An 18,701-nucleotide genomic window follows, 5' to 3' on the forward strand; every position below is an offset into this window, starting at 1 on the left:
AACAGTTACACATCCAGTCATATTACCATTGTCATTTACAATTTGATGAAAGTCGACTGCTTTAGAAACTAGTTTCTAGTTAGGAAAGCAGTCTAGCAAGGTTTTCTGGAAGAATGAAAGAAATAAACATTGTATAATAAGTGTATTTCTCCTTGTTAATGTATCAGCTACAAACAGGCACCGATATGCAATGAAATAGCATCCGACAATGAATAAAAGAACAAATATCAGAATATAAGAAAAGGGCAGAAATATGAATATTTAAATATTAAATGCTAACAGTAAAAAGCTATGCTGGGCAAAAGTGAATAGTTGGGGTATAAACACTAAAAGTGATTAGTTACAGTCCCTGCACACAAATTACAAGCACCCGACAGCAATAGCATCCGGCTTCTAAACGTCTCAGATAACAATTACTGCATTAGAAAAGGTGAGAGTTATGCCAGCAGTTTTTCATATTCCATCTAAAACTAGAACCTAAAATCAGATTAATGATTAACAACATCCCCGGGGGAAAAAACGGAGGTGATCTATAGATTTCCCTGGCTGATATTTTTTTCTTAGCCAGTAGGAAGGTGCTGCCACCTGCCAATTATAATAATGCATCTGGCTACATCACGTATCCAAAAACAACGTAAAGCTACCAAAACCGAGATATTAAATGTACGCCAGGCATCTATGGCCTCCAGAGAGTTATAGTTCACCTACGGGTGGGTAATCCCTTCTTCTCATCTCTTTATTAACCCTGCACAAATTTCAAGCACCTATTCACCTATCAGAAGAACGCAAAAACCCCTTTGCTTGCACAGCGAACCATCAAACCTTCAATGCAACGCCGTACCTGTACCTGGAAAACCGTACCTGTACTTCAGGGGGTGTTCCTCTCCGTTTGGTAAATGAGGGATCTCGGGCGGTGTGATAAAAACGGTGTGTTCACTTCTGTGGGACTCATCCAGTTCAATGAGGCGCATCTCTCCTGGCCTTTCCAAGTCTACCTGATGACAAAAAGTAAAAGTAAAGAATAGATTAAAGCCTTCAATGGGTTGAACAAAAAAAATCCAAGGCTGCAGATATAATGCAGATATAACAAGACGACTGGTTACAGCCCAACTACCCTCCCTCTGGGACTCATAATAGCAGATTTCAGCCACTTTTGTGGTTTTGTAGTGAAATACAATACTATATATAGTTGACTGGTATCATGATTTAAACTTTTATGAAAGTATCTGGCACATGCAGTAACCCAAAATCATTATAGAAATGTATTCAAAATCATTATTAGGAAATTAACCCTTTTGTAGAGGCTCCTAGATAACAGAGCAAGGCAAATGACACACAGGCAATGGATCGCTGAGTAAAGTGGAGGTATAATAATACGTCTCAATTTACCAGATTGGCTATCCATTATAAAGGGTTAAACCTAGTGAGCACTTGTTAATGTAAGGAGGGCCACGCTGGCAATCTATATTCCATATCGCAACAGGTGACATTCTTAAAAGCCACCTCCATGATAAAAATGATGCATTACGAAAGAAGCAACTCAGCCCTTCTTACAAGAAATGAGCATCGCCCATCATAATGCACAGAGAAACGTTTAACTCATCAGAAATGAACTGCAATCTCTCGTTTTAATGAATAAACCCGAAAAAACACAATCCAAAGCTGTGACAGGCAAAGTAAAAACGTCAACATTGCTGCATCAAATAAATTACTACATTGCTAAAAAAGAGCAGTTTCTGACAAAAGTTGTTATCCCGTTCATCAGAAGACTCTGCCGTTATCCTATACTCTTTATAAATGCCACTGAAGCCAAAAAACCGTATATACGGTTTATTTACCGAATATGGCATAACTGTAAATGATTTGCATTGCAAGCAAAAAAATATCGCCTTTAGCTTTCCATTTCTTCAAAGCTTCATATAATGTAAGCTGCATTAATTCCTGCTAAACAGACAGAAGGTGACCCACTTTGCATAGAAGCCAATGCTACGGATTAGAGCGCGGGTGTCCGGGAAGAGAGAACATCTCACCCGGAGCTCTACACAACGGCACTTCTATTCTCAATTGTCACGTTCTAGCACTCACATGCAGATACGAGAAGCACCCTGCACGGATCACAGATACACAAAGAGGCCACGATGCTTACAGTATATTGGAATACATTCGCGGCTGTGTTATTAGTCGTCAAAAACTGGATCTCAAAACACTTACCTTGATACTTTTGTCTGTACAATTCCGTTCTGAGAACAGCTTGTTAATGAGAGCAGAGCGACAAGTGTCAGAAGGTGGCCCACTGTTACAGCACATAAACAATGCTGGTCTTGTACGGCACAAAGACAACACAACGTAACGGACCGTCACGCGCAGGCAAGATACGTACAACTACCGGAGCGCGTACAACGTAAACAGATAGGAGGTGAAGCTTTTGCACAGTAAGTGGAGTTCAGTAAGCATACATATCTAAGCAGCAGACTTAACACGCCATGCATCTGTTTGACATAAAGGTAAGAAAGATGTCAATTACTTTCTGACATCGCTTGCAGAAAGGTAAATGCATGAGCAGCTTCTAGAGCCGGCACACAGCTTCTAGAGCCAGTACAAAGGTTCTAGAGCCAGCACACAGCTTCTAGAGCCAGTACACATCCAGTGCCACATGCTAGAGGCTCAGTGTACAGCATATGTCCAGACGTATGAGGGTCTCCATAAAACAACTAAATCCTGATTATCAGCAAGATGCTACAGAGAAAGCAACTCATTCTATGGAAACCAACAACACTTACTTTCTCAACACAGTCGTCAAAAAAGGCCAGACTGGCATCCTTATCGCTGACAAATGAACACTCCTCGATGAACCGGATGAACATTTGAGTCTTGGTCATCATATTGTAGAACTTGTGATTTGAACGGTCGCGGCTTTTTAAGAATCCTTTAGAAATACATAATTACAAGTGTTACAGCATAATAATTTAATTTCACATTACAATGCATCTATGAACTCTCACCATCACTCAACCCACCAGCGGGAGCACATTTTTTATGGTGGACAAAGTTAACCTCTGCACAGCATGGAGTTTATTAGGGAATGTTACCTATACAGGGAAACATACACTATCAACGCACTTTACCGCCAGACAGAATTATGGCAATTATGGCGCCGTTTCACCTACCGTACCAAATGCTGCCAAACACGCTGCTGAACATCACATTTACTTATTCCCTGTTGAAGTATTGGTATTTGCAAATATCAGCATATTGAAAAAAAAGGTTGGGGCAGCAACGCTATAAATCATTTTTATGTAATCTGTACAACTGCAATTGGCAAAAACGGGGACTGCAAGGCTCAACCATTAAACTATACTTGTTTTCCCAAAATGGAAAAGTATGGAGATATACTCAATTCAGCTACTTGGGTATATGCATGTATATGTGTGTGTCTATATATATATATATATATATATATATATATATATATATATATATATTCATGTACAAAGAGCACTGGATGAAATGATACCTTGCAACTCAAAGAGCGAGCTGGCATCTGTGGCTGTCTCTGAAGGAGCCTGAGTGATTGGTCGTAGATATGTTCTGTATCCTTTTAATATGGAGGCCATAAAACACAGAAAGGCTTCCTGTATCTCCATATCCAGCTGATGGAGCTTCTTCCCGTAGTTAAAGTCATAGTCATTCATAGCCAGCTCCATCAGAGCTTCGTCTCTTGGTCTTTGTTGCGCTGCAAGGGGAAGTTCCAGCTCATTAAAACGGCTTCATCAAAAGACACAGAAACCTAAGCCGCTTTTGTTTCATATGTAGATCACAGAGATACAAGTTTTGTGCACTTACACTCGGCGAGGCGTTGATACAAGTTACTCAGTGTGTTCAGCAGGTTTTTGCAGGCCTTTTTAGGCAGGATTTTCCATGTTACGTTCCTCCGGCACTCAGTACTAGAATACAAGGGAACGAGAACTCAGCAAAAGCATCGGCCAGCATGAACAAAGCAATCTGCATCCAACAAAAACCAATATGATTGTAACAGTACTAAGCCGTAGTATTTATCTGCAGTAACTAATTACGATTTGTGAGGTTTTTTGGTTTTTTTAATAGATTATGGACTCAAGGTATGGACTCAAAAGAGTATTTTTTGACAAGGATGACCCCTAAAAGGTTTCACTGCCCACCCCCCTGACACCCACAGGATGCTTGGATGGACTTCACCCCACTACTGGACCTACTTATGGACTTACAGGAGGGGTGGTAGAGGGGATAGGTATTATTAATCTTCAGTGTATTAAGAGGCACTATATTCCACAGCACTGTGCAATGAGTAAACAGGACACAAGTAGCGCATTGCATTAAAAACATTGTGGACTATGTCGACATGATCTGCTTTTCTTCACATAACCCCATCCATCTGACTGGACAGCGGATGGAGGTTTTTTAAATATTAAACCCCCCATCCCACCAGGAATGGGACGTGTTTTCCTGTGCCACACATATAATTTAAGAGCCCCAAATTGGCGTAGCCGCACAGATGTCTATCCCAGCTTCCAGCAGCACATCTCTAGCATCTACGGCTGCCTCGTTCCTGCAGCTTCCCAGCCTTGGGTTAAATTATTCAAAATAAAATCTTTTTTTTTGTTGTTGTTTCTGGAGCAAATTCTAATCAAGGAATACTTACTGAGAAATGGTGTTAGTATCTAGGTCAACACAGCTTACATCCGGAGGGGGATCGTACAGATCAAAGTAGCGTGAATCAATCCCAACAATGAAGGGGCATGGGGCACTCAGCACGTCTGCCAGGGCCAGAGGGCAAAGGGGAATGTACGGGCACGGCCAATGGAAAGGGAAGATCATCTTTAGAGAGAGAAAAATAAAAACAAGGCTTTATTACTAAATAAAAAACAAGGTTTTTTCCAATTCATTAAAATCAGGAATTCTATAGCAATTTGTAGATGGATTACAGATTTGAACAATTACTCACAAAGCAAAGACATGCGAATTGGTTACTATAACTAAAAGAAATGTAGATTTGAGCTCAAGGTTTGGGGCTATGCTTCAATGATTCTGACAGTTTTCGGTCAGTCTTTGACATATATGCCTGGCGTGTTTTTGGCAGGATTATATTATCTCGATCAGGTGTTTATGTTTTTAGATGATGTGTAAAAGATAGAAACCATAGTTCTGATTAAGGACAAATCCACACAATATGGAAAATCTTATTTATCGCTTCCGAAGACCAACAAGGTTTTACTTTATAAGCGAACAGGTTTTGGATTCAGAGGTTAGCACAAGACAAAATGCTGAGTTATAACACCTGTTCTCTCAACTGCAGCTACAGCGCTAGCTTTAAACAATCATCTATAACATATATAACATTCAGCTAATGAGAGGCGACTGGCCAATTTAATTATTTTTTCTCTCCCTACAAATGTACGGAGGGATTCTACAGCACAAAACCGTCCCTTATAACATATAAACGCCACCTCGAGTCCTTTTCTGTACAGCCAGATGATGATTATTATGATCCATTAAACACAACACACATGAACATTAAGCGATGTAACTATGCAAGTGAAAAGCAGCATGGTGCCCCGCTGATAAACCTCTCCACCATATGCCATGTAAAATCATATGTCACGGCCTGGCTCCAAAACACTGCACTCAAATAAAGAGCTGCAATCTGCTTTGGAACACGCCAAGCACACGGTACGCGGAGAAACACCCGCAGAATCGTAAGCTCCAGCGTTAGAGCATACTGCTGTGTTTGCTGGCACGGGGCGATGGAACATTAAATAATGCAAATATTGATGTTTATAAAAGGAAGAGAAAGGGAACAAGAGAAACAATCAACAAAACAAAAAATTATACTTCCATCTGTGGCTGTGTGGTTTACAAAACAAATAAAAAAAAGCAGATGACAATATGGTTGTGCTTTGTTCTGAGCTCGGCAACCATGAAATATACGGGCAGAAATCTGTTTTGGATATTTCTAATATAAATGTATTTAAAACACCAATAGAGATAGAAAATGAAAACTTTAACCCATTCATGACAAAGCTCATACACGTACGGGCTCACAATGCAACCCATTGCCCTTTAGGGGTTAAATGCTATGGTATTGGTCTCCAGCGGTACCCTCTTGACCAACAGCATCTCGTATTGAGTATTTGAAACACAGGGGATGCTCCAGTCTTGCTGGAGGGAGGTGGCAGGGACTAGGTGTTTGATCTTTAACTGTTAAATGTTATAAAAATGCACAGCCAAATATTCCAAATCAGCATATTCTAGGCATTTACGCACTTACCGAGACCAAAGCTTCCGTTACGCTTGTGAGAACGGACGGGCGTAAGGAGTGGATGAGAATCTTGTGCTCGGTGACTGCAAACACCAGCAGGGTGACGGCGTTCTCAGGGCCCAAATTCTGCAGCAGCGTCGAGAATTTACCTCCGCTGTTTGCAATAAAACAAAAACATTTAAAAACTCAAACAGCAATAACATTAGAACTCACATTTTATTTAAAGCCAGGAGAAGAAACCAATGCAACAATAAAACGAAGAATGGCTTATTTTTGACTGTATCACCGCAGCTAACATAAGGTTTTTACGTATACAAAACAAAATTAAAATAACTTGGGATTATTATAAATTAAACTACTTGTATAAATTTTATATAAGACACTGAAACATGATGAGCAGGATCATGTTTAGCGATACCATCCCAGTCCCTGAACTTTATAGGTATGAGTATATTGATGAGAATAAACTAACTACTACCAGATAAAACTCTTTAGCGGAATTCAGAAATTTAAAGGGATCAAAGCCAAACGCAGAGGTTATGGCAGTTTAGTGATTACTTAAATTGGGAAATACGTGGCACTCTCTAGTTTGTTGCTGAAGGTCGTGGGACCCAGCCAGGCTGCCAGAAAAAAAAAATCATTATTCAAATCAGGAATTAGTTTTCGGAGTAATTAAATGTTAATGTTGCAGTTATTATTCATCAGCAGAAAAGGCTTGTGCGCAATTTCCCCCGGTGCCTCTAATGAAATGTAAAAAGTGTCTTGTGATACACGGGAAGGAAAAGAGCCAACAGCTCTGCGGGGGAAGAGGTTGCCAAAGTAACAACACTCCAACTGTGCCCACAGGCTTCCAAAATATCCGGGCCACGTGACGGCACCCATCACGTTCGATTAGCCTCCGTGATGCAGTGTTCTGCGACGGTGATCCACGGCAGCTGAAACAAAGCTAGAGCACCTGTACGTACCTACGGCGAGACCCCCGACAACGAGAAATGAGGGGTGCAAATTGACAGCAGCATAATAACGGGTACTTGCCTGAGAGGCAGTGGCGAGGACACGGGCTGGCTCAGGATGAGGGTATCGTGAGGCGACAGCTATCGAAAAAGGCAGCAAATTGTGTTTATTCAGTGGAGCAAACATTGTGTGGAGCAAACATTGTGTGGAGCATGGTGAGATAAAACATACAGGCCGAGCTACACAATAAACACAATGTTCACATTACAATGCAGTTTGTGTTAAAACGCTTGCTCGGAATCTCCCAGGGCTTGCTGGCATTTATTATTATTTGTTTGGGAAGGATAATACTGCGGCCACTGACAACTCAAATGACAGAATGTACAAAATACATAATGTATATATATATATATATAAATATGGAAGAAACAAACTTTTTCAACAATCCACAATGTGCTGTGATATATTACTGTGTATTGTGATAAAAATAAAGGGCCCACAATGCTTTTAAAATAGGATTTGGTAGCAGTTTAATTTACCTTGTAGATGCCATGGATATTGTTTTAGCGAAGAGGGAGTTATTTTGTACGTGGCTTCCCTATCTGAAAGGGATGCTATGGTCGGCATAGCTATAAGACGGCTTCTCCAATGCAAAGCCACAAATCGTTTAAAAAGGGACACTAGCGACCATGTGTACTTTAATGCGTATACCAACTGACTGTCTCCTTTAAATTAACCCCCTCCCTGACCTTGTAAACGCATAGACGGATATGTCAGAATGACCACTATACTTCTGCACCGTTTCCCAGACCCCCAGTTCTTTGGCTTCCAGGAGACTCATTTGGCTGAAAGTATCTCCTGCGTAGTAGTCCGCGCAGGCGCTGTGCTTACAGACGCTGAATTCCAGCGCAAGAGTTAAAGAGCATCTAATGAGCCCCGCGTGCACACATGCCAGACACTGCTGCCAAACCCCGTAGCAGAGAGGGCTGTACGCTGCGGCTTCTTCTAAAGCTGTTTGTATTTTATACAGAACTTTGATACGCATTTTGTCCGTAGGAAATTGCCTGCCACCAAAGTTTACATGTTTGCAGCCCAAACACAGAGATTTTGCAGGGGTTTACTTAGAAAGTAACATGTAAATACTAAAGAACATAATGCCAAAGAACACAGCTTATTTACCTGAACTAAAATGCGTGGCCTCTGGGGAGAAGGGAATGGAACTTTGTGCATGAAGTGGGAGATGTGTCTGAAACAAAAGAGATAAAATCACATAAAACATAAAAGTAATTTACAGAACCATCCAGAATTTTTATTACTGCATTAGAATAATTTATATTCTAACATCAAGTCTCAGCATAGCTCAATACATCCTTTTTATATTAATAAAATCACATTTATAAAGAGAAATGGTAAATCCAATATAAATCTAAGCGCTTCCACCATTAACGTTGTGTAGATAATACCGTATTACTGCTGCTAACTGAGAGTTAGGGAGACATTGGCCTAGCGGCAAAAAAATCCAGTTAATATCCTTTTTCTAAATAACAGTGAATGGCCGAGCAAAACGCAAAGTAATGAGTATGTTAAGAGTCTGATGGCGTATAAATAACGGGTGCCAGATGTCCACTTTAAACCAAGTCACTTATAGAAAATGTATACACTGGGCCTGAATTAAAAACAGGATTGTCCAGGGTGAAGCAGCCATTTAGTCTCCCTGATATAATATAGAGGAACTTCGCGATTCCATTTATCCAACACCCTGTTACTGAAGATCATTATGACCTTGTGTCAGATCAGGTATGTTCATATATATATATATATATATATATATATTTATTTATTATTATTTTTTTTTTTCATACATTCTTTAACATTGCAACATTTTTGAACACACTAACATGAAGTTACACGGCCCCACAATAGAAAATTGAACACAGTAATAATTTTACTTATAAACAATTAGGAATCTAATTAGGAATTACAGCTAATGTACTGATTAGAGATAAAAGGGCTCTTTACAATTGTTCATAAATAAGACTCGGGTAATGAGTTAACCAAACGCAAAGAGGGATACTTTACTGAATCAGCTGCTCTCACATGCATTTTGCACTTCTTGGAGCTCGTTGCCATAACTAATTTTAGTACATACCAAAAATCAGCTAATGTAATTTTATTATTTTTAAGATGCTTTAAGATGCCTTCTCTCTTGGCCAAGTAAGATGATATTTAAAAATATGCTGAAAATGATTAAGAATTAAATGCTGGACATACTGAGCAGAAACAATCTGTATTAACCGCTGGGTTCTACGGCTATAAATACTTGCCAGGGGGATTTCACTCCGATTCCCCCCCAAAGCGATTGTACCGAATATTAGGGTAACAAGTGCAAGACACCATGAATACATCTAGAATAACAGTGGGTAGTCACCTGAGCAGACAGAACAATATCGTATGAATTATTTAATCTTTGCCTAATGGATATCTTACTTCTCTATTGGCAGAACATGTGGTCCAGATATAGAATAACGGTAAAGGAAAGTAAGAAATTTCTTGAATGCGTCGAAGAAAGGCCAGTGAGAAAGGAGACAGATGCACTTGTTTGCGTGGATGGATTTTGAGGGATCCATCTTTCCATCTGAATTGGCTTTCAATCCCAAATGAAGTTTTTGTTTGTCAGTCAGCTGATCGTGGGCATATGGCTCGTAGAACTGAATAGCAGCTCCATACACCTGAGGAGAACAAGGGTAACTAAGATAACATGTAAGTTAAAAAGTCACATACGTGCTTGTACATGCACCTGAGCATATTTCAATGTAGACACAGATAACATGGAGGTTTCATGCACAAAATACATATACAGTATCTCTACTTCTACCCCTAGTGTACCAGCTTTTATGGGTTATTGCTCGGATGGCCCTCACGAGTCTGGTTGAGGGTCATGGGAGCTCAGGTTCTGTTTTTTCCAAAGAATAATATTTATAGAAATATGTGAGGCTTCGTTAACTTTTTACTTAAGTATGGGAGAGGGAGCATCTGTTGTATCCCTGCATTCACAACATAAATGCCAACTTAAAAAAAGTATAATTTTTATTCACAGAGAAGTAATTATATGCCTGTTCCAGGCTGATCCCAATAGCTTAATTGTTCTCTCGGCTTTAATGTGCAATGTAACGCAAAAGTATAATACGTATTGCCTAGATGATACATGATGTCATTTTTATATTTTAATTGCACCGGCCATTAATATATTGAAGTTACTGATTTTTCAGAAGCTATGGAATAACTAATAAAAAGTAAGTGTAGCTCATTATGCAAGGTGCAACTGCGAACTAATTCCATCCCCTTTGATATAACGTTCAAAAAGTAAACTTCTCTCTAAAATCAATGCACCCGTATGGTAAATGGTACCTTTTCAGCTGATGCTCCAGTTAAAACAAAGGTAGAAAAGACTGGGAGTGGGTAGTTACTTTTACGTGGCCAGCATTCAATGGTTGCCCCCATGGGCAGACAGAAGAGGGGTACTGACTCTGGCAAGGGGAATGATTCGTAATCCTCTTGAGGATACCTGCATATTAAGCCTACAACAAAACAGAATAAACACTGGGTTTAAACCCGTTTGCTTTTATTTTCAGCACATTATTACCTTGTAAATTAAAAAACGGGATTACCAACAAACTTTTTTTGTAGAAGTATCCATCATAAACTCTAATCCAAAGAGAGACTCTCGCAGCTTGAGACGTTGGGTGTCGTTGCTTTGTTAACTTTGCTACTTAGTGGAGGACAGATGTATGTATGTAGTCATAGCTTTTTTTATATTTTTTCTATTAGGCTAACAAACTGTCGAGTTATGAAATACAAAACATTGTTGTTGTTATCTTTACAGCTATATAAACGCTGGGATGAATGGATCAATGATTACATTGGTTAGTCGTAGCACAAAGATCCAGAGGTTTGAAAGTAAAAAGTATCCTATCCTAAAATAGTCCAATGACCCAGCAGGAATATGAAACATTTATGTATCTGAAAGTAAAAAGGATTTGGAAATGTCTTAAAAGCCTCTCAAACGCAATGCAAAAAGTTCAGTTTTCAGAGCCCCATTTAGCTGATTAGGTCCATTTCCTATAACAGTGAATTATCTCATGATTGGAAAGGTTGTGACATCTGAGTATATTTATACTTACTGCATCCAAATGCTTCATCAACCCAATAATCCACAGGCAGAAGCCACAATAACTGGCATATTTTAGAACAGATGTTCTACAGATGCGGTTAACCCCTTTCCTGCCATAAATGGGTATTTTTCTAGGTAACGTTTATAGAGCATGTTCACAAGCTGCGAACCTATGCAAGTCACATTTCAAATAAAACACTTTCTTTTATGAGTATGAGGACTTTATGCACCAGAATATAAACAGATACCCACTTACCTGCTTTGTAGGAGACTGCATTGGTTTTTGCAACGGATTTCTTGTAACAGAGGTACACAGCAGAGCCCCACTGACGACAAAAGAAATGATACCGTTTAGTGCAGAGAATGCATTGTACAGCGCTGGGGAATATGATGGTGCTATATAAAACAATATATAATAATAATATACCGTAATTGGGGGGGGTTATGTTGTACTAGACAGTGAGCTAGAATCTAAAATAAAAGCTCCGTGCAATATGATTATGCGATATAAATAAAACAAAATAATTTAGACGATAAGACAGTCACATTGCTTCCAGGATCTGGCCTCTACATCAGTCGTAGGTGTGCTTCCATAGATTGATGGTTTGTGCATAAAATATTCTCTTGATGGGCGAGTAAAATCACAATGATCTAGATTGGGTGATACCAGTTTAGTATTTTCATTTATACTGGGAACTAGTTTTTGGGCTTAACAAAGATATCATTTTCCATTTGGTAATTCTTTGTTTTATGGTTCAAGGTTTTAGCCTTCCATTAAGCCTCCTGGATACAACAAAGGTACAGCTTTACAATAATTTAACCCCTTAAGGACAATGAGTTGTCCTTAAGGACAATGGGTTGTCCTTAAACCCATTAAAACATTGCATGTACGGGCTTTGTCATTAAGGGGTTAAAAGGTTTCTAGGTCTGTTGTCAAATGTATGCATTAAAGCTTTCGCCAAAAAACAACATACACACAAAAGCTTTTTTTATAGCAGCTTTTGCATGTAGATGTAATTACAGGTTACATTTCCTCCAACGTCTCTGATATTGAAAGCTAACAGCAATGAAGCTTTATCCCAAGTAGCTACTGTGGATCTACTGACAATGAACAGAAGAAATAGTAGAGCCCAATGTGCTCAGCTGCTCCTTACAACGCTCCAGAATGTAATTCAAAAAACGTTTATGGAATGAACTCTGGAAAGCAGACAGTAAAATGGAAGGAGTTTGAAAGAAGTGAAAAATTAGGCAACAATTCCCGCAGGAATGTGCCACGTCTACATCTGACAAAATATGGCATCCAGGAAAGTACACTAAAAAAAACTATTTACATGTATCAAAGCCTTAATTATCAAATTCAAGAGCACAATGTGTAATACAGAATCGGAATCATTGAATTTAAATAAGAATTTGAATATTTTATAATTATTATATTCTCCTCAATAACAGAGAGATGTTGAAACAAGAGGTCACAATCTAAAACTAGAAGAAGTTTTACATTACTGAGAGGGTGGTAGATAAGTGGAACAGCCTCTTAGTGTAGGTGGTAGAGGTTAATACCATGAGGGAATTTAAAGGTGGCATATGGTTCTCCTAAAGCTAAGACAAGACAAATGCCTGATTACGTTAGAAAAAAATGGTCAGATTAGAAAGTTGGTGGTTTCTATCGGCTTTTAAACTCTTAAGATTCTATTAAATGCCATCAGCTTTTCACTTCTCATCAGCTATAATATTTAACCTGTTTTAGTAATAAACAAACAAAACCCCTAAATAAGGCACTAATTTTCTATTGGGTCCTCCATAGAACATCTTCAGTTTAGTTTGCAGAGCCATAGATGTCCCGTTAGGTCCTTGGACCTTACCATGCTGCTGTTGAGATTCTTCTCCACCTTGCAGAAAGTATGTGGCGGTGTCTCTCCTTTGCTCGGTATAATTATGCAGATATCAGTGACAGCCAGCGAGTTCTGTGTCATGTTCTCTGAAGCTCTCCGGTAAGTGATATAGGCTTTTTGAGATGATGTGCTTCCACTTATGTTGGCAGGCCGTCCACACGGAGTTGCTTGGATGATCTGGCAACCTTGTTTTAACCGTTCTTTCCACTCATACAAAACCCTAAGGGGGAAAAAGATGTTTTGGGTTTATTATTTTGTTTTAAGAATCAGACATCATAGATCTCTTCCATTAAAGAAGGCGCTGTAGCTCACCATAACAATATACAATAAATTTTTTCCCTTCCACATTCAACTAATAACATCCTCAACTAATAAGATTAAAACGCTATAGTTTTTTTATGAGTGGCAACACATGGATATACACATTAAACCTCATCACTGGTTCATTTGTGACTGGTTGTGGACAAGGCAATTGAAGTACAGACATTTTGAACCACAACACTTCAGTGTTCTTCAGAAATTAAAGAGGGGAAAACGGAAATAAAATAGAAAACAAAAGAAAGCAAAGTTCCTTAGAAGAGCCATTGCATTTATTCTTCGCATGCAATATAAAAGTAATAAAGCGTAATGTAAAAGCGGATCAGCTCAAAACTATATAGCTACAAGGTTTAATTTCACCAGTTATTAGTAAAATAAAACAATGCAGCAAAAGGCACCGGTTTGAGTGGAGCACCTTTGGATACTTTACATAAGGGAGACTCACCCTAAATCTGTGAGGGGAGGTTTATCTCTTCCTCTCCTGTAACACAAGTATATCTGCGGTCCTCGGAGGCTTCCATTATTAAGGTCGGCAGACAGTCCAGTCGGGGTAGTGTCTATACATACATAACCTTGGGGAACCTCTTCCCCTAAGGATCTTATTACAACGGTCACATCTGTGATGGGCTCCTTTGGTTTAGCTGTTTTGTGGCAGGCATCGTTAAAATGGATTTCCTCCTCAAGTGGTTTCGATGAATCAGTCAGTCCCGCAACTACGAAATAGTCAGCCACACGAGGTCCCTTGTCTTCCATCATCTTCTGTTTTGAGGCAGCGCAACTGGAGACACAAAATGTCAAAGACCGTCAGATTAGCATTATTTTGTAAATAAAAAAAAAATCTCCACACCTAGACGCTTAAAGTATCAAAGTTGACATTTCTTTTTCAGTTAAAAAAATATTTATATATATATATATACGGTATATATATTATATATTTTAATGGTCATTGTGTCAGATTTTTTAGCATTTAGTGAAGTCATACTGACATACTCATGAATACCATTATTTGTGGGGGAATATATACTGGTTTATTTGCCAATGTTTGGTAAGGAAAAGCAACCCAAACCCTGGAAATCACCATTTTTGTTTTTTAGATAGACTTTGGCATGACCCTCTGCTCATACACACGTCCACAAAACAATGAGCTTGTAGACAAGTTTGAACATTTCAACTCGCAGGCTTAAGTAAGCTTAATGAGGGTTTAACCGCAGAGAGCGTCTCCTGCATGCGGCTCTGTATAGCGCAGTTAATATAATTAGGAGCCTTCACCGTAACCATAGAGATTTCTCTCTGCATTTTAGGGAACAACTCGGCTCCTCGTGTTGAAATATTTCAACTCAAAACGATTCACCTACCTACCCAAACAACGAACACTCAAACACACGTCCCAATCTCAGCCAAACTAACACGTCATGCTCGGCCGCACATCCGCCCCTACGTGATCTCGGCAGAGGGATTGAAGATGGTGGATCATCAAGACAGGGCTTGTCAAGAGGTTTGTTGTTACCCAAAATGTTCCCTGTAATTCCCGCACACACACGCTGCAGATATTGTGTGCATGAATTCCAAGGTGTGTTATTTGTGGGAAAACCAGACACCACTTAGATCCTGTAAGAATACTGATGCTGTTTTTTGGGTTTCTAATGGGAAAAAAAAGTGCTATTTATACTTTGGGGAAAGAAAACATCTGTCACTAGCAACATAAATATTAAATAACCTTCACTTCATACCGACTTATCTTCAAAGTAGCATCAGTAAAATAGACACCACACAAAGACAAAGCGCCGAGGCTTCTTCAGAAGGTTATATAAGCCTGCTAGGGACTGGTGTGTAACGCACACCTATGACTGTGTTCCTGTTTCTTTATTACACGTTTCAGGCTGCCTTCGTGCCTGCGGTCTTTACATGAACAGAGTTCAAAAACCAGATGCACATTGTGGAAACTTGTTGTTGACCAACGTTAAGGTCTGTAATTTAAAAGGCAAGATGATCATCATAGCTATTTCAGTTGGCTCTAATTAGATGCCATGTCAGGAGTCACAAGAAACATATCCTGGGGCTGAATGCCCTCAGTAAGACGTTAAATGCACATCATTTCACGGGTATTAAAGTAGCTGCCCTTCCTATGGAAGTTCATTTACCAGTTTATTTACCAGTGCAATCGCAGTTAAAGCTTTGCAGGAGTGCAATAAAGTGTCCATCGTTTGGAAGCTACATGATATATATATTTTAATACATGGGGTGGCGGTAGAATTTGTGTACACATCAACAAAGATCTGTTTTGTGGAGTAAATCCCATGAAAAATCAAATACATCTCTGTGGGCAATACATAGAGCCATATGGAGCTTTAGCTAATAACCTGTAGGTCACCAGTCAAGGTATTCATGTGATTTAATGACAGTATATATATAATTTATATATATTTCATCATAGATAATAATAATTAAGAAGGCAGTTACAGAAGGCATGCTGAGTCTTCATTAATCCTTTATTCTGGTCGACCTGTATAAAATTACATTAGTATAGTATTACATGCACTGTGCTGCCTGCAACAACAGAGGTACGGTATTTAGGAGCAATTCTATCTGAGGACTTAAAGGGACCATACCTGGGAACCAGGGTTAGACCCTAACTCTGAGGGGTTTTGATCTAATCTCAGGGTGAAGGGACAAAATCTCAGGGTCACGCAGTCTGGAGCCGATGATATGTAAGAGGTCTAATAAGTACTTTTCCTGCCAGTATGTCACGGTTAATACCCCAGTTTGAATGCATGTTCTTCTTTAAACAGAGTCATTTGGTTAACACATTTGATGAGCCGCTAAACAGAATCTGCATGACGGGCCATTAAAGGTTTTATATGTAAAGAGTCTCAGGGTCAGCTCATTTCAGTCCTCAGGTATGGTAGGCAGGCAATGCGGTAGACTTGAGTTGTATGGCTAGACATATTACTAGCAGAACGAGCGAGGTGATCATGCCCAGGCCTGGAAACAAATCACTGAGACTTATTAGCCAGGGCAAAAAGCTCACTTGCCCACTGCTCATTCTATGTCCGAAGCACACTCCATCAAACTATGTTACACACCATCACTCTTCTGCTACTCTGAGGCACCACTATCACCACCGCTAACCCTCAACATCCTCAGCCAACCTAATGCACAGCCACAGATCACTCCCAGCCAAAATGATGTGCCTGCACACACCATTTCTATGTTAATTGATGAATTAGTTGAATTTCTAAATTGGTTCTCATTCCTATTTATTATGTAAGCCATTTTTGCATTTATTATATTATCATTACACTCCTAATCACTTTGCTCCCAAGCCCCAAAAACACCATTATAGTGAGGGAAGTTAATAGGATATGCATATGGATATCCTGGAAAAAGGAGAAGGTCAAGGGCCAATTAACACCTGAGCTTTTCTTACAGTAACAACCCTAGATCCTGGGCCAAATGGACAATAATATATTAAGTTCATTTCCATATTCGTAATTTTAGGAAATTATACTTAAAGGTCCTTAGTTAACAAAAGGAACATATTATACATCTCATATAACAAAAGGTAGGCAAACGTCATGTCATTTTATTTATGGTGTTACTTGTTTCTAAGTAATACATCATGATCTAAGTAATAGATCATTCCTTAACATGAACAGCGTAAAATATAGTGAAAAGGTTGAGTAAATATGGGGAAGGGTCTGAATCTTGAAAGTCAGATGGATTTGGTCCAAAGAATGAACAGTCTTGACTGGCTGATGTAATATATGATCCATTAAAGAATGTAAGAGGATTCCGGATTAACTTGCTTAAAGAACTGTGCGAGGATTTAATTAAGTGCTACCAAGTTTAAATGTGGACATTTCATATAAAGCTGTAATAAACTTTAAAGGTCTGCTCCGTCTGGAACGCATATCCCAACTCAAGTGCATTCCAACCAAGAACCTCTGCAAGTCATCACTGGATATGTGACATAAAGCACATGTGGAAGGCTTTCTTTAGCCACAATGGTGTATTTTCTTAACAGGGAGTTTTAAAGAAAACTCAACATTGCTACCCAACTCCCTTATGAATTACCAAAGACCTACGCCAGCAACCTTTTCTGTAAGCAGGGACAAGTAAATGTAATGCATGCGAGAAGATTTCTCACCAACTATGTATCACGCTGGGCCAGCTCAGACCGTCTTGTAGGGTAGGCTAATGGGGGTTCTCCCTTTCTATAGTATAACTGTTTAGACTTCCTACAAAACCCTAAGCTAGCAATTATACGTCACCAAATAATGCCCTAACCCAGTCATTCATTTCTTTGTAAACCTGTTATAGGCTGAACCAACATATCGTAAATTCAGCTTACCTAGTTTCCAGAACCTACACTGGATGCGTCATCCTCGTTGAGGATCGGATCTTCTGAACGAGGAAAATGTTCAGTTCAGTCTAGTTTTACTCTACGAATAATATAGTAAATTATTATGCCCATACAGACAAGGGGTGCTAACCACAAGAACAAAGTCACATGAACAAAATAATAACCATTCTAATTATACCTGAGATTTGAAAGCATCTACAGGCATTATATCACTGACCTTTTAAAAGAATAACAAACTTTTCGGGTTGTGAGAAAAAATGAATTAAAAAAAGAAAGGAAACAAAAAAAACCCAAAGTGATTATTATTATTTTTTTATTATTATCTTTTATTTATACAGCGCCAAAAATGTACGCAGAGCTTAATACAATACATATACCGTATTTGCTCGATTATAAGACGACCCTGATTATAAGACGACCCCCCAAAATCTGAATATTAACTTAGGAAAAAAGAAAAAGCCTGAATATAAGACGACCCCAAAGGAAAAAAGTTTTACCAGTAAATGTTAATTCATGTAAACTATTTTTTTTTAATAAAAGCTATGATTGAGAAAAATATTTTTTTTGTTTTTATTTCTTGTATTTTCCAACCTGTCCCCCAGTTACGCACATCTGCCCCCAGGCTTGCCACTCCAATATGGCACTGTGGCCCATGATATGCCTTTTAACCCTCTATATGCCACTGTGCCCCATGGTATGCCTTTTGAC

The 18,701-nt window shown here is 39.0% G+C and overlaps 1 protein-coding gene across 4 annotated transcripts in view; it reads right to left on the reverse strand.

Annotated features, from left to right (window-relative positions):
• Nucleotides 1-18,701, reverse strand: part of DENND4A (DENN domain containing 4A) — a 42,896-nt gene that overhangs the window by 12,190 nt on the left and 12,005 nt on the right. For 2 of the 4 annotated variants that reach the window (XM_053462573.1, XM_053462574.1), the window contains exons 2-15: nt 14,076-14,408; nt 13,283-13,532; nt 11,677-11,746; nt 10,658-10,827; nt 9,737-9,978; nt 8,429-8,495; nt 7,331-7,389; nt 6,305-6,449; nt 4,679-4,854; nt 3,844-3,944; nt 3,515-3,733; nt 2,781-2,926; nt 2,212-2,250; nt 862-995 (exon numbers count right to left, since the gene is read on the reverse strand). In XM_053462573.1, the coding sequence (XP_053318548.1) occupies nt 862-995; nt 2,212-2,250; nt 2,781-2,926; nt 3,515-3,733; nt 3,844-3,944; nt 4,679-4,854; nt 6,305-6,449; nt 7,331-7,389; nt 8,429-8,495; nt 9,737-9,978; nt 10,658-10,827; nt 11,677-11,746; nt 13,283-13,532; nt 14,076-14,408 (2,151 nt within the window). The remainder of the gene's footprint in view (nt 1-861; nt 996-2,211; nt 2,251-2,780; nt 2,927-3,514; nt 3,734-3,843; nt 3,945-4,678; nt 4,855-6,304; nt 6,450-7,330; nt 7,390-8,428; nt 8,496-9,736; nt 9,979-10,657; nt 10,828-11,676; nt 11,747-13,282; nt 13,533-14,075; nt 14,409-18,701) is intronic. The other 2 variants (XM_053462577.1, XM_053462575.1) reach the window with 1 other exon arrangement.

Source organism: Spea bombifrons, chromosome 4 (genome assembly GCF_027358695.1).
Source record: "Spea bombifrons isolate aSpeBom1 chromosome 4, aSpeBom1.2.pri, whole genome shotgun sequence".
NCBI lineage: Eukaryota > Metazoa > Chordata > Amphibia > Anura > Pelobatidae > Spea > Spea bombifrons.